Genomic DNA, 24,553 nt, shown 5'->3' on the forward strand with positions numbered 1-24,553 from the left:
TTGTTCAGAGGCTCAAAGAGGCATCTCATTACTTTTCCATTGACCACACTTTCCCCCCTTCTTTTTCCGCGAACCAAACAGGCTCTAAATTATTCATGGGTCCATGCTTTCTTTACTTGATACCCTTATAGGGAGTCCCTCCCTGCGCGTGATGATCGAGCGCGACGCGTCTGAGAGGGGGGTCCCCCTGTGCGTGATGATCGAGCGCGATGCGCCCGGGAGGGAGGTCCCTCCCTACGCGTGATGATCGAGCACGACGCGCTTGGTTAACCCATTTTCGGATCGAATATGCCAAATTGCCTTGGGCCTCTATTGGGCTCGTGCACATGTGAGCTTCCTATTTTTTTTGCTTCACCAGGTTAAAAAGGCTGAAGACTATATAAAGACCATTGAGTAGGACTAAAGAAAGAACACAAGAGAAGGAAGAATAGGCTTAGAATTTTGAATTACTCCAACATTCCACACTTCATGGTTCATACGAGCCCACTAATTTGTCATGACATTAAATTATTCATGGGTCGATGCTTTCTTTACATGATATCTTCATGGGGAAATTATAGTGCAATAATTGGAATATAGCCGCTTTTTTGCGTCTAAGTGACATGTGTGGTCCCGCTCAGTCTAATATCTTGCACAGTGGAATGGATATATTCCCAAAGAAAAGAAATTACTGGCTTAAAAACTGAAAGTTACCAAAAAAAATAAATTACTATGCATCTCCAGTTTTATAGAGCATTGATGCCCAGTAGAAGGGAATGTTCAATAAATAAGAAGATTAATTAATTTCTTATATTTAAAGAGGGTTTGAAATATGTAGCGTACAAGTTTTTTTTGTTGATTAGAGTTTGAATTAGAAATTTAGAGTCCACATCCAAAACAAGTCTTGTCTTCGAATCCCAGCCTAATCATGTTCAAGTTAGCCTAATGCAATCCTTATACTAGGTTAATATGATGTTCTAGTGCACTTATGGTATGATCTGATTTTGATAAAATTATTTTATTATTTTAATGGTAAAATAGTGGATCTCTCTTGCTTACATTAAAAAAAACAACATATTTTATCTTTCTCCCATTAGAGATTCATAGAATTTCTAAATGATGGTACATAACTAGAAAGGGTAGAAAAAAAAAGAATTTAGGCCATGGCGTGTTCGCATTTTTTTTTACCATAAGTATTTGTTTACATCCAAAAGTTAATCGAACATCAATTGATGATAATAAATGATCAAAAATTGAAGACCAATCAAGATTTGGTTAATCATTTATGTATTGAAAAATCGTGCTTAGCCACATGTTAATACTAGAATTAACTTTTTAAAGGAAGCTATTGGGATAAGATTGAGTTATTCATATAGGAAACCATCGGCAACCTCCAAGGAAGAAATTATCAAGATAAGAAATCATCAAAAGTAGATAGTTATTACTTGAAATAACTACCAATCTGCATCACTAAAAGAGAAAGGATGCTCTATTCTCCCTCTCACCCACTCTTTTTTCGTGAACACTTGGACCCTTTCTTTCACTTGAAGAACCTCTGCATGGCAAAAAAAAATTCTAATAAAATTTTTCATCGGCAAGAAGAAAGCTAAATTACTTGCCCAGAGCAGTGGCTCAAATTTCACTTCTTTGGCAAGAGCTGGAATTAGATACATGACTCAGTCTAACATGGACTTTGGGCCTTCCATTAGAAGTTCAAATACTAGCATCTAGTGATGATTGTAAGACGAGGAGTCTGATCTGGTCATGCACCAAAATTGCCTTACAAATTAAAATGACTTCTCAATGTTTGCCAAATTGCCAAGAGCTGGAATTAGGTACATAACGCAGTCTAACATGGACTTTGGGCCTTTCATTTTATTCTGCAAAAGTTCACATATCAGCATCAAGTGATGATAATAAGATGAGGATTCTGATCTGGTCCTGCAGTAAAATTTGCCTTAACAATTGACTTCTCAATGTTTGCCAATAAAGGACATATATATTATAACATATAGTTTATCTGTTTAGCATGAGAGAGCTAGGCTGCAGACTTTAGGTTTTATATGATTCAAAAAAGAAGAGAATGAAGTGAGTTTTCTTCTCTTTTTTTTAAGAAAAATACAAGTCTTTAACATTCCACATTGAGCATATTTTGAAGATGCTTTATTATCTGTGCAAGACCGAGTACAATAAACAAGATGCCTTGCAAATCCATATGGAGAAAATCATATTTATATGTACCTTGAGTAGTTTTGATGAAGCTTATGGTTAGGTGGGATTCTTTGCCATCTTAAATTCCGCAAACGTTAACGCATTAACTTTTGCTCATAAACACCAACCCATTGCAATATTTATTTAGTATCTAATTTGGATGGAGAAAAACATTTAGTACATGGTGATTTTTTTTTTTTTTGGTAAAACGGTATTTCATATAACTCTAATGTAAGTATATTTAGCTAGATCAAAAGAAAGTAAAGAGTACAAGATAGAAAATAGATGTTTAGATGATGCCACGTTACTAAAATTGAAATGGTCGTGGTTCCGTCCTGCACTTGTACTTGAACTTCTCCTACTCGTGTGAAGACATGGGCTCACTCTTCCACCCAAAAGTCCTCCCAAACAATTTATTACTACCCGTCCTGCACGTGCACTCGTGCCAACTTTCATACACGCGTGAAGACTTGAGATCCTTCTTCCACCGAAACTCCCCCCAAAACAATTTAATATTACTGCATGTAGCACGTGCATGCATGGCAGCTTCTTAGCAGCTCATCATCCAACCGACGCATGAATGCATGATTTGTATCCTGACATTATTATATGACTAGTTACAAGATATACCATTACATTACTAGATTTTGCTGTGTGTGTGGCAGCTAAACAGGTAATCTGGTTTTAGGCAAGTTTCAGGTGCTTTCTTCTCTATATAAGAAGTGCTCCAATTTCCTTTGGTTGCTGCACCTCTCCTTCTTCTTCTCTTCTTTCTCAATACCCTTCTTCCTTCCCTCCTGTTTCCACCCCCCCCCAACTTTGCCTAATGGCTTGTGAAACTTCTAGTGATGGGCACATGAATGAGTACATGATATACCGGCATGAGAAACTAAGTCTGCTGGATCTACTAAGCCTTCTCATCTTCAGAAGACATCTGACCAGTTGTAAGTTTGTGGAGAGCAGCAGCTCGGTGGCCGGCAGGCTCGAGGGTGTCCTGACTGACCATGTCACCGTCCTGACGTGTGTTCTTCAGAAGATATTATCGGCGATCAGAACGCCAATGAGGTGGATTGGGCGCGTGATTGAGTTTTTGGTGAACTTGGTATCCCTTAATGGTGGAGTACGAGGCTTATTCTGGAATGTCATCACATGTTTTCTCTCGTTGGCTTGCTCAGTGAATTGCTTAAGTCCCCAAGATGCATCTCTCATATTGCTTAACTGTAATGAAAATAAAGGGTGGGTTCTCATCCCCTCCCATTTAATCAAAAGAAAACCTAGGTCTTTATTTCTTTAACAACGTGAATTCAAAATTGTATAAGACTTGGTCTGTCTGGTAAGAAACTAGAAATTATTAGATGGACCAAATCTGGTTCGCTGGACCTGGTCAAACTAATAATTTGTCCTAAGAACGGGGTAGAAGGTCGATCTTTCCACCTACTTGTCCCACAAGGGTTCACCATATGACTTTTGTAATTAACTACAAAATAATTTTTCATATATATAACTACCTACCTACTTCTTTTTTCTTTTTTGGAGTATATACGACATAATGCATTTCCGCATGTCAAATGATACACCTTTAATAATTATAATACATACACATCTATCTATCTATCTATCTATCTATCTATCTATCTATCCATCAATCTGTGTGTGTATGTGTGAAACAAAAAACATATGTTAAACATACATGTAAATGAAAACATAACTTCAGTCCTTAATAGATCTAGGAGATCCTGCAGGTGATGTCTTATACAATTTGAATTTAAACTTTTAAAGAAACGAGAAATTATTAGATAGACCGGATCTGGTTCGTTGGACCTGGTCCAACTAACCAACTAAAAATTTGTCCTAAGAAATGGGACCGCAAGTCGATATTTCCACCTACTTGTCCCACAACGAGTCACCACATGGCTTTTGTACTTAACTACAATATAATCTTTCATATATATAAGTAATTACTACCTACTTCTTTTTTCTTTTTTGGAGTATTTACGACGTATCATAATGTATTTCCTCATGTCAAATAATACACCTTTAAGACATACATACTTTTAACGAAAAGTATTAACCAATCAATACCCTGCAGTTTCTGTTGTGATCCCCAGGCGTGGAGCAGCCAATTTCCGGTTGCTTATTGCACAACTCGATGGACGAACCCATCTCCACAAGAGTAATTCCTGGATCCATTATTTCCCCTTAATGGAGACGCTAACAGGGCTTGGCGAAACAGATCCCTTGGATCTCTCCATGATGGCTGCCAAAGTAGCCTATGAGAACTATGCGTATATCAAAAATACATGCAGTAACCAACCATTGGAAGGTAAGAAATATGAACCTCATAGAAGCTCACCAAATCATCTATGATACATGCTCTTTTCCGCTTGGGTTGATATTTTTGTTAAACCATATCAATCAAGAGTAGTGGTTTTGAGTTGGCAGAGGGATTTGTTCTTTTCTGCCAACTTGCATGAGAACAATGCCGTGGGCATATGTCGCAACTTGATGCTTCTGCAGTGCTACAAAGATCTAAAATTTGGCCTTCCATGTGCCTATTTGTTGTTGCTCAAACTCCATATAATGAGCAGTGGTTCATATTTTTTTTAACTCAAAACTAATTAGTCCGATCGATGGACCGATCGATTAAGTAAATGAGTTGGGTTTTAATACAGATCATGAATCAGAAACTAATTCTCATTAATTGTCTTTATACTTGCAATAAGCATTTGTAATCAAATATATACCGGCTAACTCTGGCTTTGATATTGATTGGATGCAGATGCACTTTGTGGGTTTCTACGGTTGCTGGAACAGTAAGTATTATCACTGTTCATAACCTATATTTAGGAAAAAAATTGTGTATCTCTCGTTAATGTAATTAATCAAGAAATAAGGTCCCTTCCCTAGTTCTATCTTTCTTCTTTGATGAAGAAAGGTTGTTCCTTAATGTTAACCCAGTTCAATGGAGTTACCATGAAGATACTAGGGTTGTTTTCGAGAAATCATAGGAATGTTTCCTCCAGGTGGTAATGAAATCCCACCTAGGTTTTTCTTTAAATAAAAATCAGATAAAAAGAACAGTACCTCGTTGCTTTAGGCCGGTCGGTCGACGCCGGTCTCCGGACTGGAGGGATACCGCTCGATCGAGGCTTGAGGACTGCTCGGACGGCGCCGGAGAGGAGGGAGAAGGAGGAGATCCTCGGGCGGAGGCCAAGCAAGAGAATCAGTAAAATTTGGAAGAAACACCAACGAACACACGAACAAGAGGAGGCGGAGAAGGAGGAGAACAAGCGAGAAGGAGGGAGCGGAGGGAGGAGGAGAAAAATACCTCGGATGGAGGGGTTGGGGTCGGTCGGTCGGCGCCGGAGAGGAGGGAGGAGGAGAGGGGGTTGGAGTCGGACGGCCGGCACCGGAGAGGGGCAAGACAAAAGTGATGATAGCAACGGAGAGGAGCAAGATGGAACCTAGGGCAGCGCCGGAGAGGAGCAACACGGAAGCTCGAGCAGCGCCGGAGAGAAGAAATGAGGGCTCGATCGGGGTCGGTCGTTGGATTAGGGTGGTGTGCTCGCCTTCGACGACGCTTATACGCGTCGTCTAACATCGACGCTTATAATTACCAAAAATATATATAGTCGAAGGCTTTTTGGGTACATGGATCATACCCTCTGTTTCCAGGGTCGTGACATAGTTGTCAAGAAATTAATGTGGAAAATATGTGCTATCAAGGGATCATATGTCATCACCAAATGTCATCAGAAATATCCGCAACTAAATCAAGTGTGATTTGCTTGGGTTTAATAATTTATTATATATATTATTTGTATATATATATATATATATATATATATTGTTTGTTATGGGGGGTGGTCTAACGGCTACTCACACCGTTCTAACGTGAGTATAGCTAAAAGAGTTTAGAGAGAGAATGTGGTGCAGGAGTGGAGGGGCAACTATATAACGTGTCCAAAAAGCTTCTCCCAAGTAAGCAGCAAAGAAAATATAGATATTTTTGAATAACGAATATTAGTCCAGTTGGCATTTCTTTGCAAGTTTGCTGAATAGGTTATTTATCCACATATGTCACTACAGGAAAACTGAGCTATCCCGACGCTTTTGTTGACCTATAGCGACGCTTATAAGCGTCGGCTAAAGTACCGCCAACGCAATCTAAAGCGTCACCAAAGCGTCGATTATACTAGAGTGGCATAATTTTTTGCCGACGCATGACGAAAGCGTCGGCAAAAACAGGGATATACCGACGCTTATATAGCGTCGGCCAAAAACACGCATTTGCGTCGGCAATAACCCGACGGTATGAAATTCTCTGGTTTTCGCCGACGCTAACTAGCATCGGAAACTTACGATGCTTTTAAGCGTCGGTAGATCCTTATGCCAGTGCTGTCCCACGAAGTTTTTCCCTGACGCTTAAAGCTTTTTAGCGTTGGTGAAAGCGTGCCAGTACTGTGCCACGGGGTCTTTTACCGACGCTTAAAAACGTCGGGAATTGTTTTTTTTTTTAAAAATAAAAATATGAATTCATATTACATAACACACATTACAATACAGTCAATATAACAATATAAACCTGTATTAAATTGATACATTGACATAACACACATTACAATACAGTCAATATAACAATATAAACTTGTATTAAATTGATACATTGACATAAACACTCAGATCATTCGAAATATGAATATTGTCATATCTGATTAAAAATTTGCTTAATAGACTTCAAATTACAATGTACTCTGAAAAATAAGAAACATGTACATATCAAACTCATAAAAGATAATCTAGAATGCATCAGGGACGGGATTCAGCTCCATCATCATCATGTCTACAAGCGTTTGAAGAATCAGGAATCTACAAAAAAAAAAAGAGAAACCTTAAAAGTTAGGAATAATGTGATACATTAACTCATATATCATAATTGATAATATGTAAAGTATTGAAATATAATAAAGTTAATTACCTGAGAAGGTAGAAATCGTTGTAACATGGATGTAATATTCGTAAGCTGAGACTGCAAATTTGTTTGGTTTTGCTTCAGCTCTTCAATAGTTGCTTGAAGATGACGAACTTCTGCAGTGTTACTACCTTCTCTGGCATTTCTTATATATGTGCCCACTGAAGACAACTGAGTGGGGGTAACTCCAACGCCGTAACCCCGCACTCGACCATAACGCTCTGGGCCCATCAATTCAGTAAGCACTTGAGCTTCAATATGATTGTTCGCGTCGGATGATGATGACCCCCCGACGCGCTCTGAAATAAGATTTGTTGCCCTATCCTATATCTCTCAAAAAAAAATCAAACTAATGTATGCGAATAATAGAACCAAAAAAAAATACAGCACAAGTCAAAGATGAATACATACAACTATATCTCTTGACTCCTCCCGGACAAAGCTGCCATCTCGGTGGGTGTGAGTCATCTTATAAAACTCCACCCTACCAGGCTCCCTCCCATTATCATCCACCTATAACAAAAAGTATATTTCACGAGTATACATGCTATATGATAGAATAATTTAAGATAAATTTAAAGAGTTTCAACAAAACTTACGAATTCAGCTCTACGCCTCGCATAACTCATGGAGCCTGAAGTGTGAGGAACAGTCTGCGATGCTCGAGCAGCTCTACCAATATTGGAATATGTCTTCCCCGAAAAACAATAAACAATGTAATTTATACAATGTATAAATTTCTAATCTATAATAATATTAAATACAATCTAAGGTATTGAAAAAATATACACAACCTGAGCTCTCTCGGAAAACCAGTAGTGGACAAGCTCCCTCCACTGATGAGAGATTACATCTGGAGGACAAACACGGGCCACCTCCTCTTCAGTCATGCCCTCGTGCTTCCAATCCGCCTTTAGCTTTGCCTTATATTCTTTCCATTTGCGGTTGACGGACTTCAGCACCCAATCATGGCTATTTGCAGGAAGGACAAACTTTGTCTACATCAAAGTCAAAAATGTTATATCAATGTTAAATCAAAAAATAATTGAAAATAGTAAGCAACTTCAATTCTTTACCTCAACAATTCTAAGAAGCTCAATCTTATACGAAGGAAGCATTTCATTCCATTTCGTATAGTTGAGCGGACACAATTGTCCCTTCCGCGCAACTGATCCTAAAAAAGTGGATAAAATGCTTGCAGCATTCTTGATGGGCTGCCCCAGTTCGTTGCAATGGACGACAATCTTCTCATCCTCAGGTAGGCTCCATACGTCCCGTGCTCGAGTGGGCCCTCGTGTTCTCCTCACTCTCCCCAGTCCATCTATAAAATAACAAGTCCATTAAAGGTAAATGATTTAAAATAGTTAGATTGTAAGAGAAATTAATATAAAAACTATAAATCAAATTACCCAGGACGTTCACGTCATCCGTGTCTGGACGATCTGCAGGTGGGGCGTGCTCAGACTGGGACCCGGACTGAGTATGGGGCTCATCGGGCTGCTGGGAACGATTAGAAGTAGATCCCACGGATGTGTGCTGAAACTCAATATTTCTGAAACGTTTTCCTCGCGGCATATTGTAATCTAGTATGCACAAAAAAGAATCAATATTAGTTAAATATTAAAAGTACATTACTTTTAATATTCTTATAACTGCCACCATCCTCTTCTGAATTGAGAATATTTAAGATAGTCTTCTCAACTATATTGTATTCCCGCACCAAACTCCTTATTCTCTCACAATTAATAAATATTAAAAGTACATTACTTTTACATGATCATTTAAGCTGGTCCAAATATTAGCTCTTAAAGCAACAGATTTTAAATACATGACCAGTTCCCCAGCCTGCAACAATAATGAGTCACTAAGCATCTGTTGGAAGTTTGAAAAATTTAAATGTCGCATGCAAAACTTACTTGGAGCAGAGACCGACTGTCAATGCAAACACACGAGCATTATCCTGATACAGAATAGTAAGATATGGAGGTCTAATTGCAAGCAGGAGCTATGAATCTGATGCCAAAAACATTTAGAGGTGAAGATAGGAAACACACTTAAAGCTGTTGATTTGTGGGAGAACTAATATACGATGAAACCAGAACTCATTGCACATACGTATGGGACAAACATAATATACCAGGGTTTCTGAACAATCTATGCGTGATGAGTAATGTTTATATATGATGCAGCATAACTATTAGATTTGCTAAAACATGTGGTTCACCCACAAATCCATTATCACAATCCCTGTTCTCTTTCTTGTTTATATTTATTTATTTTTCAGATTGAGTGTAGACAAACTTTATAAATGCTGACTTATCTTCAAGAAGAAGACTAATAATAGGAGATACAAGTCCAAATTCTGTGTTGCAGTTGTAAACGCTGTTGGTGATGTTTTGAAATTGATAATTTGAAATGAATACTCAAAATTACTGATTTACTGTATCTTATCCAAGCCCATGTCAAAATCTTGACATAACTTTCATGTGGTGATTTCTATCCTAATCATTCATGCATTACTTTAGCTGCCAGTAGCATTTTCTTAAAATATGGAAGAATATTCACCTGGCAATACTTGATTTTATTTTTTCTGCAAAATCATGAGCTTGTATTAAATTGTAATCTGTGCTAGAAACTCAATCTTCTTATCTCCTCCCATGGTTTTGGACAATTAAATGATCGAATATGTTCAAATAGAAATACTTTGAATCTTTTCGTTTCATTTCTTTTCCTTTCCTTTTTTTTAACTATCATATTATGAATATTGTCACTTCTAGTTGGATATATGTGGATAACAGTTTGCTGTCAAAGGTAGAATTTGTTGTATTTTATCTGTATGCACTGATGCCAAACTGCCAGTGTTTCTTAGGTTTCAGAAACAAGTTCAATTTTGGGAAGGGCTGGCATTGCTGGCCTAGAGAGGGCTGTGGAGGTCTTGGATACCCTTGGAAGTAGCATGTCAAACTTGAATGCTGGCAGTGGATTTATCTCTGGAATTACATCTCGAGGAAATAAAATTTCAATACTGGCATTTGAAGTTGCAAATACAATTGCCAAAGGTGCTAATTTGTGGAGGTCACTTTCAGACGAGAACATCAAATTCTTAAAAGAAGAGATTTTGCAGTCTGATGGAGTAAGACAACTGATTTCGGCAGATACCAATGAGCTTCTATGCATTGCTGCTGCTGACAAAAGGTTGGTTCAAGGATTAAGCTGCATTTGTCTATAACTTGGATATGTGTTTTCTAAATTTTAATACTCCTGTTATGATTATTATCCTTGTATAAATCCATTTCGACACCATAATTCGAATTTTCTGCGATTTGATATTGAATAGAAAAAAAAATTCATAGAATATTGAGGGTTTTTTTGTGGGGGTACCCCCCCTTTTTTCAAAATATCCTCAATCTATAGATTCAATGTTATGGTATTATACCCCCCATTTTGCTAATGCAGTCACACATAATAAAGAACTCAATCAACAATATAAGCAAAAAAGTTACGATATCTGAAAATCCGGAATAAATACCCAAAAGCAAAGATCAAAATTGGACTTTTGATCAAAAAGAATGCCAATTGTTTGTTAATTTTTGTATATGAGTCTTTGGTCCCACGGATGTGTGCTGAAACTCAATATCTCTGAAACGTTTTCCTCGCGGCATATTGTAATCTAGTATGCACAAAAAAGAATCAATATTAGTTAAATATTAAAAGTATATAAATAATTTATAAATTGCAAAATAGTAACTAATGTTTTGCTTACCATTAAGAAACTAGCCAGCTCTCATTCAAAATCTATCCTAACCAAACTAGTAGAATTCAGTTCATCAATTGGCGGAACATTAAAAGGCATACACTGAGTATAAGTCTCATCATCCTCCTCTGCTAACCCTTTTCCCATATCATACAAGTCCCTAGGTTTAGTCTTAATAACAAGAGACCAATCTTTATCTTTAGAGTCTTGCACGAAGAACACTTGTTGAGCTTGAGATGAAAAAACAAATGGGTCATCTTTCAATAGCACACCAGTATGTATCAACCTTGAAAAATTTACTAGTGTGAAGCCATTTATATCTTGCCTCAAACCTCTAGATGAGTTTATATCCACCCAATCACATCGAAATAATACTACCTTAAAGTTTCAGTAATAATCCAACTCATAAATATCTGTTAGGGCACCATAATAATTTTTCCCGTCCGCCTCAACCATAACTCCACTATTTTGGGATTTTCTAAATTTTTCACGTTTTTTTGTATGAAATTTAAAACCATTTATAATGAACCCATCATATCTGTTGACAATATTGTTCGGACCTCGAGCAAGGACTATTAATTCATTGGAACAATGTCTCTCCATCATAGTCGGTACCTAAAAAAATTTAAGTCAGATAATAATTAATTTTTCAAAGTTCCGATCGTAGAATATAATAAAAGACCTAATAGGATTCAACGTCTAACCTGTTTTAATAACCATTCAGGAAATAACTCAACCAACCATCTTTGCTCAATCCTTGGGGTAGGATGAATGTTATTGTTGGCGCTTCGTTGAGCCACTAAAAAATCTCTGCACGAGAAATAATTTATTTGTTTTGAATATTATATCTGATATGACAGTAAATTGTGATTTCTTATAACCATACTGACCTGCGATATTCGGATATTAAGTCACTGTGAAGTAAGATATAACGATGTGCCTGTGCCAATAATTTGTGATGAACTACAGTACTTTCAGCTTTTTCCACAAATCTTCCACCAGATGAGAACTTGTACTCCTCTGCATTATGTATAATATCGTAATTCCTTTGTGGTCGATTAAAAGCAGTTTCAACTCCTTCAAGGTATCTCGAGCAAAATGTCAAACACTCATCAGCAATATATCCCTCCGCAATCGATCCTTCGGGATAGGCTCGATTGCGTACATATTCCTTTAAGCGCACAAGATACCTTCAACAAAAAATTTTAATGCTCAACATCAACATCGACGAAGATAATAGAATATATATTCATATTAATAATAAATATGGACATTCGAGTTTAAGAATATCACCTCTCAATAGGATACATCCAATGATAGTGAACCGGTCCACCAAGTTTAGCTTCCCCAACCAAGTGAATGACTAGATGAACCATAATAGTAAAAAAACCAGGAGGAAAGATCTTCTCCATATGGCACAGTGTTAGTGCAACATTAGACTCCAATTGATCAAGCTCCTTGGGATCAAGAACTTTGGAACATAATGCCTTAAAGAAGGATGATAACTGAGACACAATTGCAAGAACTTGTTTATGTGTTGATGATCTTAAAGCCAATGGAAAGATATCTTGCATCAAAATATGACCATCGTGACTTTTAAGATTCGTAAGTTTTCGCTCTTTAAGATTAACGCATCTTGAAATATTCGATGCATACCCATCTGGAACCTTCAGCTTTTTCAAAACCATTAGAAAAAGATCTTTCTCTGTAGTAGACATTGTGTAACATGCAGGAGGTATAAAATATTTATCATTGGGTTGTTCTTTCAGATGAAGCTCTTGTCTTATGCCCATGTCTTTCAAATCAAGACGCGCTTTCAAGTTGTCTTTAGTCTTTCCTTCAAGATTTAACATTGTTCCAATCAAGTTATCACACACATTCTTTTCTATATGCATGATATCAAGATTATGTCGAAGAAGATTATACTCCCAATAAGGTAATTCAAAAAAAAATGCTCCTTTTTTTCCATAACTGCTTCTGTGTAGATACCGAGTTTGTGCCATCGTCATTTTCCTGTCCATAAATGCTGTCATCATTCTCGAAGTTGTCAGCGTCCTCAAAAACCTGTGTCATTGAGCTGCCAACATCCCCCCTTCCCCGCTTCTTTGAACTGTTGAATGCCTTACCAGGTATATAGTTAGTGCCATGAGTTTGTTTAAGAACTTCAGTTCCAGTTGGTGGAATAGGTGCAGATCGCAACTCTATGGTGCCATCAAACTGATTATTCTGATGTCGAAATGGATGATTTGCTTCTAACCATCTTCGATGACCCATATAACAGAATTTTCCTCCATGTTTTAACCAATATGAATGAGTTGAATCTCCACAAGAAGGGCATGCAATACGCCCCTTAGTGCTCCAACCGGATACATTAGCATATGCAGGAAAATCATTGATTGTCCATATAAGAGCTGCACGCAATTTGAATGTTCGGCCAGTGAAATATCTGTGTTACTAGATCCAACACTAGCAGTGTGTTCTATAATTAAGGGTTGGTTAGATGAAGACGACAATTTAGACTCTCCATGAAATATCCATTCTGTATAACCCTTCAGAAAACCATTCCATACCAAATGTTCTTCAACAATTTGTGGAGCGATAGCATAACAATTTACACATTTTTGACGTGGACAAAAAATATTCTCATTCATTTCAGATTTCTCAAAAGCAAATTTAACGAAATTCTGAACTCCATTCAAATATTCGGCACTGGATCTCGACTTATTTATCCAACTTTTGTCCATTCTATTAAAAAACTGATTGAACTGCAAGTAATATAAAAAAATATTAAACTAAATTAGGGTATGAATCACCAATACGAACTCATGGTACAAAAAGATCTTGGCAAATTTTATTAATACAAAATATAAGATTCCGAGAAGCATATGTTGTTCAGTAATTTGATCCAGATCGGTCGAACCCCAAGCTAGATCATGAAAGATGATCAGGCAAAATTCTGGATCCAAACAATGCAAAAATTAAGCTTAGAGAATAGTCTTGGAATCTCTTTTGCTATCCTGATGTAACTCATTGCTCTCTACGGAGTACTTCCGTTAGTCCTAATGGAAAGCTTCTTGCTGTTCTTGGGGACAACGTAGACTGTCTTATAGCAGATTCCAAGTCAGGAAAAGTAAGCATTGTTTCTATATTTCTGATTTCATGATATGTGTGGTAATCATTTCCCAGCCTCATCCTTTGGCTTTCTATTATGGTATCATTGTTTAGGTAATTGGAAATCTCAAGGGACACTTGGATTATTCCTTTGCATCAGCTTGGCACCCAGATGGACACATCCTGGCTACAGGGAACCAAGACACGACCTGCCGGCTATGGGATGTGAGAAATCTATCGGAGTCCCTTGCTGTACTTAAGGGGAGATTGCTGGCATGTCCTTTAGCCCTGATACTGAGGCTTTCTTTGTGAGCACAGCAGACCGCACCTATGGGAGCCTGTTGGAGTTCAGCAGGAGGCATCATTATCAATATACGGATTGTTTCCTGTGATTGAGAGAAGGCTTGATTGGTAGTTTTCCCCTGCAGACCGAGGAGCTCTATTTATCAGGCCAAAAGAAAGGGGGATAGTAGATGTGGCACTGGAATTCTTCTATGGTTTTGGGAGAGATTTTGATAATTGATATTATAGAAGGTGGTTTTCATTTCCTAAATGCTGCATGGGAAAAGTTTGGAAAGTGGTCTTCCTTCTTGTACAGTTGTGGTAAATAGGTTTCTATGTCGTATAAAGTTGTTGGTGTTCATCCGGAGGACATCCTGTTTTAATTGGATCCTCCCCACTTTTTTTATTCTTCCATATATGACTCTGTTTTCTACACTATTTGTTACAGAAGCTACTTGTACTTACAAAATTTTGGATGTGTATATCTATAGCTCTACAGAGTTGTCAGCTCACAACCTGTCTGAAATTGTTGGTGCTTCAGGGTTCTGTTAACTGGCCATATTGTTTACGGTGCACTTTGGTCTGGCTTTACTTAGTGTTTTAAGTAGCATTCTGATAAATGAGATCAAGTTACTGTTTGTGGGCATATTCCAATTTTGTCAGCATTTTTCATTTGGACAAGAAAATGGAATGTAGTTCATATGATCTCGGTTTCAGTGTCTTGCAATGAGGTACATTAGTCTAAACATCATTGCGATGCATATCGCATTGATGTTTCGCAATGTAGTTCATAACATGCAATCTTCTTTTAGATTTTTTTTTCAATGCCCTCACTAATTTGGCCAAGACATTTAGGGATATAAAAGAGTTCACATGATCTTGGTTTTCAGATGTTTTGGGAGAGGTAGTTAAACTGTTTACATATGTTGCATCATTGGAACTTTAATTATTCTAAGGAATGGGATTATTTGGAACTCTTATTTATCCATGCAAAATTCTGGATCCAAACAATGCAAAAATTAAGCTTAGAGAATAGGCTTGGCAAATAAAAGGCAGAAATCTACCTCTCGAAGAAAACACCATCTATTCTCCCACATATTTTAATTTTATGTCAGGACCCAAATCAGACTGTCAATGAAATAATTAGATAAAATAGACCACCTGATGCTAAGGAATGAAATAGACTCCATTATTATGACAGAATCATCAGAAATACCATACAAATAGCAATGAATTTCTGCTAGTAACATGAAAACTGGAATTATTTACCCCAAAATTTCTTTACGGAGAGTATGAGGATCACTTACCTCAGACGACGGCGATGTCGACGGCGGCGGAGTAGCTACGGCTCGCTCGGGATGGAGGTGAGATGTCGGCGCGTAGCTAGGGCATCGACCGGCAGAGGATGAGGAGACGGGGCCGGGCGAGAGTTAAAGACAAGAAGAAAACAAAGAGGAGGAGGAGGAGGAGGAGGAGGAGAAGGAAGAGAAGGAGGAGTAGGAGGCTTACCTCAGACGACGGCAAGGTCGACGGTGGCGGAGTAGCGGAGTCTTCGATCACCGATCGGGGCTAGGGATGGAGGTGAGATTAGTTTGAGGAGGAGGAGGAGGAGGAGGAGAAGGAGGTGGCTTACCTCAGAAGGAGAGGTCGACGGCAGCGGGGAAGTCGGCGCGCTCGCAGCTAGGGCTCGCAGATAGGAAATGAGGAGAGGGGGCCGATCGAGCGAGGGGTTGGGGTTTTAAGTTTTCTAACGACGCTTATAAGCGTCGTTGTTTCTTAAACTTCTAACGGCGCTTCAGAGCGTCGTTGTTTGTTTCGCTTTTCCAACGCTAACCCAAAGCGTCGGAAAAGGTTGGCGCTGAGCCAAACTTTATCGACGCTTTCCCCTAGCGTCGGGAAAAGTCAGTCGGCAAAACCAACATTTGTTGTAGTGTGTTGTTCTCTACTTGTTGTCAATGGTTTTATTAATACTTTCTTTTGATAACTGATGAGGAACTAACATAAACCACCCTGATCTTAGTTGGTTCAGCTTGGTTCCAACAATGAATAGTTCAGTTTGGTTTTCAAAAGATATTAAATCAAATATTTTTCTCAAAATTTATTCAAAACCAATCAAGATTAGTTTTGGTCCCATTACTGCATTCTCCAATATCCATTTCCTAAATGTTGCTTGCTGCTGGAAATTGGACCCGGAGGCGACCAGTGGCTGAGAAGGAGGAGCTCTGATGTGAGATGGCGGGTGGCGGTCTATCGGCGAGCGGCGTCCTCCGGGGGACTTGCAAAAAGCCGGTCGCTGGGGTTTCCGGCGCTGGCCCTCCAATGCTTAAGTCAGAGGGGGCTAATGGGTAGAGGGAGAGAGAGTATTCTCTGGAGTTTTAGAGTCCAGCCCCCTCTAAGGATGAGGGGTTTTCCTTTTATAGAGGGGTACAAGTGTACCTGTGATGTGACGGGGCGAACGGGTTACCGTCGTGATGGAGCATGATCATATGAATTAATGCATTGCCGTGGGAGATCGGGCCGGAGCCAGTGAGTCGTCGTGGCTGATCGGACGTGGCTGAGTAGCTCAATTGTCTACCGTGGAGGGCTTGAGGTCCGTAGATAGCATTAATTGTTGAGTAAGTTGGAGATCAGCAAAGGCCATGCGCATTAATTGTTGAGTGAGCCGGAGATCAGCAGAAGCCATGCGCATTAATTGTTGACAGTGGTAGCAGGGCATGGTCCCCAGTCGAACTGCAGAAGGATGTAACCATAACAGATGAATGGTGAGGCCAAAGTTTTTCGAAGGCAGTTTTTTTGGACATTCCGAACCGTCCAAATTGTAAATGCCTTTCAAAAAAAAGGAGATATGCATTGCACAATATTATCTCAGCATATCCATAAGCCAAAGTAGGCTACAAACATGGAACAAAATAAATATATTTTTTCTACTGAGGTCAGATATAAACAGATAAGGCATCTCAGAGAATAGAAATGTCATCTGCTGATAGCCTGATGACAACATTAAAAAAATCAGAGAGGAAGTGGGAGATTCATTAAGACATTGAGATGATCATCATTAATTGATATGATGGTGCGGACAAATTATGGATCGGTTCAACGAGATTGTGTTCCTTTCCCTTGTCTTTAGTAATCCACATCCCTTGACCTTAATTTTACTTTGGCTTCCGAGCAACTTCACAAATTAACCTTGAAGCCTATTCACTCTTATTATCTAAATCATTAGAAGAGGAGGGCCTCGTTGCATAATAATGACGCATACGACTATACAAGGGGTTTGCTGCTACGCGATACGGCACAAAAAAAATTAGAAGGAAAGGGGCGGAACGCTCGAGTTGCCGCGAGGTTCGTCACCCAAGGAAAGTACATTGCGAGAAGGGAAGTGCATTGCGAGTACCAAGGGTACGTTTGGTTTCATGAACAAGCGCTTAATAAACTTTTGGTTTTTTTGGAGGATCTAATTGTTTAATTTGTTTGTTTCATCAGAAACTTAACAAATTTGGAAAGCTTGCAATTAATTTTCTAATTTTTTCCTTTTGTGTAGAAAAAAAGTTGTTTTAATTTTCTTTTCCGAATATATTTGCAGCCAAAGATAGAGAAAAATATATTGCATGATTCAATATTTATATCTATACTTTCAGTATCTATCTACATCTATATATGCATCTGTATTCGTCAAATAAAATAAATATAAATATGAATATTCATATCCGATTCGATTTCAACATTAGAAATATCAAATTCTGAAAGCATGGTCTATGTCAAGGCTAAATCTTATCTTCATTATTTGCTCCTAATGGTTGTCACGTCATTTTTGAGTGGAAACTCGACCTAAGATTATGTATACATTATTATAGATTCTAGCTCAGCCATCCAAGGGGGCAAACAAATTTCCATCACACTAAGGTCCCGTTTGTTGAGGGGTAGGGATAAAGGAAGCTCCAAAAGCTGATGCCTTGTTCCCTTGTGACTGGGCCAAATAACCTGCTCCTTTCATCAAGTCAACATGGTAGTCATTACAGGATGGGGATTGATGAAGCGATAAATTTTGTGGTTGCCACCACACCTATTGTCAAGTATATAGATTGAATGGTTCATATTTATCATGCAGATGGAGAGAAGGTAAAATCAAATAGCCCATTGGCGCTTTTGGACGCTTTCCACACTTCATGTTTCATACGAACCCACTAATTTGTCAAGACATTAAATTATTCATGGGTCGATGCTTTCTTTACATGATATCGTCATGGGAAAATTCTAGTGCAATAATTGGAATATAGCCACTTTTTTGCGTCTAAGAGACGTGTGGAACCGCTCAGTCTAATATCTTGCACGGTGGAATGGATATATTCTCAAAGAAATGAAATTACTGGCTTAAAAACTGAAAGTTACCCAAAAAAATAAATTACTATGCCTGCATTGCAAAAAGATAGAAATATCCAGTTTTATGGAGCATTGATGCTCAATAGAAGGTAATGTTCAATAAATAAGAAGATTAATTAATTTGTTATATTTAAAGAGGTTTGAAATATGTAGTGTACAAGTTTTTTTTTGGTTGGTTAGAGTTTGAATTGGAAATTTAGCGATGCAAATCCAGTCCACATCCAAAACAAGTCTTGTTTTCGAATCCCAGCCTAATCCTGTTCAAGTTAGCCAAATGCAATCCTTATACTAGGTTAATATGTTGTTCTAGTGCACTTACAGTATGATCTTCCATTAGTTGATTTTGATAAACTTATTTTATTATTTTAATGGTAAGATAGTGGATCTTTCTTTTACATAAAAAAACAAAATATTTTATCTTTCTCCCATTAGAGAATCATAGAATTTATAAATAATGGTACATAACTAGAAGGGGTAGAAAAAAAAAAGAATTTAGGCCATGGCGTGTTCGCATTTTTTTTACCGTAAGTATTTGTTTACATCCAAAAGTTAATCGATCATCAATTAATGATAATAAATGATCAAAAATTGAAGACCAATCAAGATTTGGTTAATCATTTATGTATGATCCTTGAAAAATCGTGCTTAGCCACATGTCAAATATACAATGCCATATTTAGATTTAAATACTAGAATTAACTTTTTAAAGGAAGCTATTGGGATAAGATTGAGTTATTCATATAGGAAGCCATCGGCAACCTCCAAGGAAGAAATTATCAAGATAAGAAATCACCAAAAGTTGATAGCTACCAATCTGCATCACTAAAAGAGAGAGCATGCTCTATTCTCCCTCTCACCCACTCTTCTTTCGTGAACACTTGGACTATCATGACATTGGACAAGACTTCTATGCATCGTTTATGTATACCATGGTGATTATTGAGGGGATGTTGCATCTATGGACCTGATCCAAGTTCTCCAATGCACCATCCTATTCTGCTTAGGAGGAGATTGATTGAGCTTTAAGAGAATTGCACATCCTCGACTTTATTGGGTTATCCCATTCTCAATCGTGATGACCATTCTATTTCAGTGAACACTTGCCACTGTTCTCAATAATATTTTCTCTATGCAATCAATTGTTTCTCTACATGTGAGTTATTACTTCCACTTAATGCTTTCTTTCTTTACAATATCACATCCTATTAGAAAGTTTATGTCACGCCCTGAACCCAGCACCCGGGTCCGGTACGCGACCGGCCGCATGAGCCCTAGAGCAGTGCCCTAAAGATCATGCAAGGCCTATGATTAACAAAAATTCCAACAAATCCATAATTAACTTAGTAATTCAAATAGGCAAGTCCGACATGTCCAAATAAACAAATTAGTTCAATTACAAGATCTTTAAATATTCATCGTCATCAAAGAAGCATAAACAAACTAACTAGCTAATGACTCTGATACTTACACTCTGTGCCCATCCCATCCAAATCTAAGCATCCTGCAACTCTGATAAAAAGAAAGAACAAAAAGGAATGAGCTTTACAGCCCAGTAAGAATCCCTACACATCCACACCAACACAATAATAATATAAATCTGAAAACCACGACAAGTCGATGCACATATCATGAAGTCATAAACTGGCTATCAAAGCTCAAATAATCAATATAAGTATGTACATCAAACATTAGTAAAAGTCCAGCCACACAAGAATGATATAGCATATGATAGCTCATAAACCTGTATTATAGTTTCAATGCTTTTTCTTCAACTTGATCCGAATTAATTATCTTTCCGACTTTGGGTCAAATCTCGGTCATATTTCTCAACCTGTGGTGGGGCAACCAAATTATCACATTTTCAGCATGTGGCAGGGCCTGCACATTATAGTTCCACATTTCTAACCTATGATGGGGCCTGCCAAAGTATCACATTTTGAGCCTGTGGCGGGGCCTGCACATTATAGTTCCACATTTCTAGCATGTGAGGGGACCTGCCAAAGTATCACATTTTCAGCCTGTGGCGGGGCCTGCACATTACAGTTCCACATTTCTAGCCTGTGAGGGGGCCTACCAAAATACCACATTTTTAGCCTGTGACGGGGCCTGCCATAATAACAAGATAAACCCAAAGTCCCTTTTCATACAATCCAGTTTACATCCACACATCAATTCTTTTTTATTTATTTCCGGCTTTAAACTAACCACGGTCACGTTTCCAGCCCGTGACGGGGCAACCAATATCACATGGTTAGTTTAGAGCATCACATCTATCAGTTCAATTATGTAGGTGTAGGTTATGCGCATGCATGCATCCATCATGATACCAACCACAAGCGAATACGATCATAATATCAACCACAAGCCAACACGATCAAAATATAATTTAATAAAAACTATTTTTGATTTGTCTGGATCATAACATATCATATATATCTAAGTATAAAAATATTATATCATGCAGGATTGGTGTACAAGGATCCTTACCTTTGTTGAAAGTTTAGACAACCAATCACCCGCCCTCACGGCGATAAAGAACCGGAATGCACAAAATCCTGCTCAACGTCCTCTTGTCCAATAGATTGTTCCCCTACAGAACCAAGTAAATATTAAAATTTACTCAAGATGAATGACAACCCAGAACCCTCAAAATAATGATCTCCCCAGATGTAAGTTGAGAGAGAGAGAACCCAACTAGAGATAATCTAGAGAGAGAAAAGAGAAGGTTAAAGACGACTGGCTCTCCCTTCCTCTCTCTCCCTCTCCTTCTTCCTATTCTCCTCGTGGGCATGTTCGGTGGCAGTGGCCACCTGTTGCCGGCGACCCCAACGGTCGATGGCCCCCAACGTGGTGCCGGCCATGCACCACGTGCAGCGACGGCCGGCCACGCTCCACCCCCGACGACGGCGGTCGAAAGGAAGGAGAAACAAAGCGACCGGGGCTTCTTGTCTCCAAATCCAACGGCTCGCCGGCCGGATTCAAGAGGAATGAAGATCCAGAGATTGAGAAAGGAGGAGGGACGACTCACCTTGCCTCCGGCGAGATCCTCCCGGTCGGATCGACGGCGACCGCTCCGATTCCTCCCGCGGCAAGGTAAAACCCAATCTTCCTTCTCTTTTTTTTTGTATGTGAAAGCCTCTCGGCTGATGCCCTAGGCAGAGAAAGGAGGAGATCCTTGCCTGATATGGTAGGGTTTTATCACCCTATAACCTCCCTTCCGATGGATTCGGGAGGAGGGGGAGGAGAATTTGAAAACAGGGGAGGGAGCCAATCGGGAGTCTCCCTCCCCCCTTTCTCGTGCGTTGGGCCGCCTTGCTTAGAGGCCGGCCCAACCACATGCGGGCATTTACATTTTTTATGTGAGGATCCATGCGGACGTGTGTTTAGTCCCACATCAGTTATTCGCTGGGTAGATCTTGGATACTTATACAAGATCAAGAAATCCAAACAATACCTTCTGGCTAGCCATTTTGGGTGAGATCCTGAGTTGTTACAAATGGTATCAGAGTGGACTCGGCCCATAACTTATGTGAACTAGGGGACACTGCAACACGGATCCATTGGGGTTGACCACGGACCGATTGTGGTGTTTATGATTAGATTTGAATGAATTTGAACCCTTAGCCTGACGAGGACGTCAGGACTTGAACGGAGGGAGTATGTGAGGATCCGTGCGGGCGTGTGTTTAGTCCCACATCAGTTATTCGTTGGGTAGATCTTGGGTACTTATATATATACAAGATCAAGGAACCCAAACAATACCTTCCGGCTAGCCATTTTGGATGAGATACTGAGTTATTAAAGTTTAAGCCCTTTAATTAAGGCGCCAAGCTTACTTTCCTTGATCGACCATATCTATCTGATTGACCTAATCAATCTGGCAAACCTCAAACTTCAATTTGTTGATTTGTGCTTTCCAAGAAATACAAACTAAAGCTAAGATCACCCAATTCCTATGCTTCTAAGATTTCAATTAATTATATATGAATTTAAGAAGTAGTACTAAATCAAAAGAAGTCAGTAGGATCAATAAAATCTATCGCCAAGAACCTTAAGCCAGACTGAATGACCTAGTGATTTGGCTGTAGTACAACTAGGTGAACACGCTTTGAGAATAAAAGGATGCAATTTGGATCGCTAATTAGATGAGTGGTGGTCTACCACTTCTTTGAAAAAGAAAATAGTAGTGGTGGACCACTTCTTTTAAAAAGAAAAAGAAAAGAAGAGAATGAAAGAATGCAACATTTTAAGAATATGCTTCTCTATGTGCATAAAAGAATCACATCGTGAACTCCTCTTGTCCTTACTTTTTTTATCTCTTTTTTTCTTGAGATAAATCGAAAGAACTCCCAAGGCCATCTTGAATTGAGGATTTCATGCATGCACGACCACTCAATAATGCTTTGAGATATGTGATCATGCCTAATTACATGCCATCTCACGTGATCATGTATCTCAAAGCTGTCTGGGTGATCGAGCGGTCGGGATGATCTTTCATGCAAAAGACCAGAACCTGCACCTTTGAATTGATGGTCTGCAGGGTCATCTCAACGGGCATGGTTCCCTTTCTTTTACTTGAAGAACCTCTGCATGGCAAAAAAAATTATAATAAAATTTTTCATCGGCAAGAAGAAAGCTAAATTACTTGCCCAGCGCAGTGGCTCAAATTTCACTTCTTTGCCAAGAGCTGGAATTAGATACATGACTCGGTCTAACATGGACTTTGGGCCTTCCATTAAAAGTTCAAATACTAGAATCTAGTGATGATTGTAAGACGAGGAGTCTTGATCAGCCGGTCATGCACCAAAATTGCCTTACAAAAATGACTTCTCAATGTTTGCGAAATTGCCAAGAGCTGGAATTAGGTACATAACGCAGTCTAACATGGACTTTGGGCCTTTCATTTCATTCTGTAAAAGTGCATATATCAGCATCAACTGATGATAATAAGATGAGGATTCTGATCTGGTCCTGCAGTAAAATTTGCCTTAACAATTGACTTCTCAATGTTTGCCAATAAAGGACATACATATTATAACATATAGTTTATCTGTTTAGTGTGAGAGAGCTAGGCTGCAGACTTTAGGTTTTATATGATTCAAAAAAGAAGAAAATGAAGTTGAGTTTTCTCCTCTCATTTTTAAGCAAAATACAAGTCTTTAACATTCCACACACATTGAGCATATTTTGAAGATGCTTTATTATCTGTGCATGCAGGACCGAGTACAATAAACAAGATGCCTTGTAAATCCATATGGAAATCATTTTTATATGTACCTTGAGTAGCTTTGATGAGGCTTATAGTTAGGTGGGATTCTTTGCCATCTTAAATTCCACAAACGTTAAACACGCATTAACTTTTGTTCATAAACACCAACCCATTGCAATATTTATTTAGTATATAATTTGGATGGAGAAAAACATTTAGTACATGGTGATTTTTTTGATGCCACGTTACTAAAATTGAAGTGGTCGTGGTCCCGTCCTACTCGTGCGAAGACTTGGGCTCAGTCTTCCACCCAAAAGTCCTCCCAAACAATGTATTACTGCCCGTCCTGCACGTACACTCGTGTCAACTTTCATACACGCGTGAAGACTTGAGATCCGTCTTCCACGCAAACTCCCCCCAAAACAATTTAATTTAATATTACTGCATGTAGCACGTGCATCCATGGCAGCTTCTTAGCAGCTCATCATCCAACCGACGCAGGATAATGTACTCTGACATCATTATATGACTAGTAAAAGATATACCATTACATTACTAGATTTTGCTGTGTGTGTGGCAGCTAAACAGGTAATCTGGTTTTAGGCAAGTTTTAGGTAGTGCTTTCTTCTCTATATAAGAAGTGCTCCGATTTCCT

The 24,553-nt window shown here is 38.7% G+C and overlaps 2 protein-coding genes across 3 annotated transcripts; both read right to left on the reverse strand.

The window, feature by feature from the left end:
- Window positions 1–6,745: 6,745 nt before the first annotated feature.
- On the reverse strand, window positions 6,746–8,524 carry LOC148703354 (uncharacterized). The gene is made up of 6 exons (XM_089931135.1): window positions 8,239–8,524; window positions 7,957–8,160; window positions 7,762–7,854; window positions 7,574–7,675; window positions 7,169–7,486; window positions 6,746–6,775 (listed from the first exon to the last, which is right to left on the reverse strand). The coding sequence occupies exons 1-6, from the start codon at window positions 8,278–8,280 to the stop codon at window positions 6,746–6,748; spliced, it is 789 nt and encodes a 262-aa protein (XP_089787261.1). The 5' UTR covers window positions 8,281–8,524.
- Window positions 8,525–11,372: 2,848 nt separating this feature from the next.
- On the reverse strand, window positions 11,373–13,323 carry LOC149753450 (uncharacterized). 2 transcript variants are annotated; one of them, XR_016413130.1, is made up of 3 exons: window positions 12,210–13,323; window positions 11,621–12,106; window positions 11,373–11,531 (listed from the first exon to the last, which is right to left on the reverse strand). XR_016413130.1 is itself a non-coding variant. In XM_089930640.1 (2 exons), exons 1-2 carry the CDS (start codon window positions 12,950–12,952, stop codon window positions 11,791–11,793), a joined length of 1,059 nt encoding a protein of 352 aa, XP_089786766.1. In that variant the 5' UTR covers window positions 12,953–13,323; the 3' UTR covers window positions 11,377–11,790. The 2 variants fall into 2 exon arrangements, 1 of the variants encoding a protein (XP_089786766.1); XM_089930640.1 differs by having other exon boundaries at window positions 11,377–12,106.
- Window positions 13,324–24,553: the final 11,230 nt, after the last annotated feature.

This window comes from Phoenix dactylifera, chromosome 5 (assembly GCF_051530095.1).
Source record: "Phoenix dactylifera cultivar Ajwa chromosome 5, Ajwa_hap1_PhDact_Kaust_v1.1, whole genome shotgun sequence".
Taxonomy (NCBI): domain Eukaryota; kingdom Viridiplantae; phylum Streptophyta; class Magnoliopsida; order Arecales; family Arecaceae; genus Phoenix; species Phoenix dactylifera.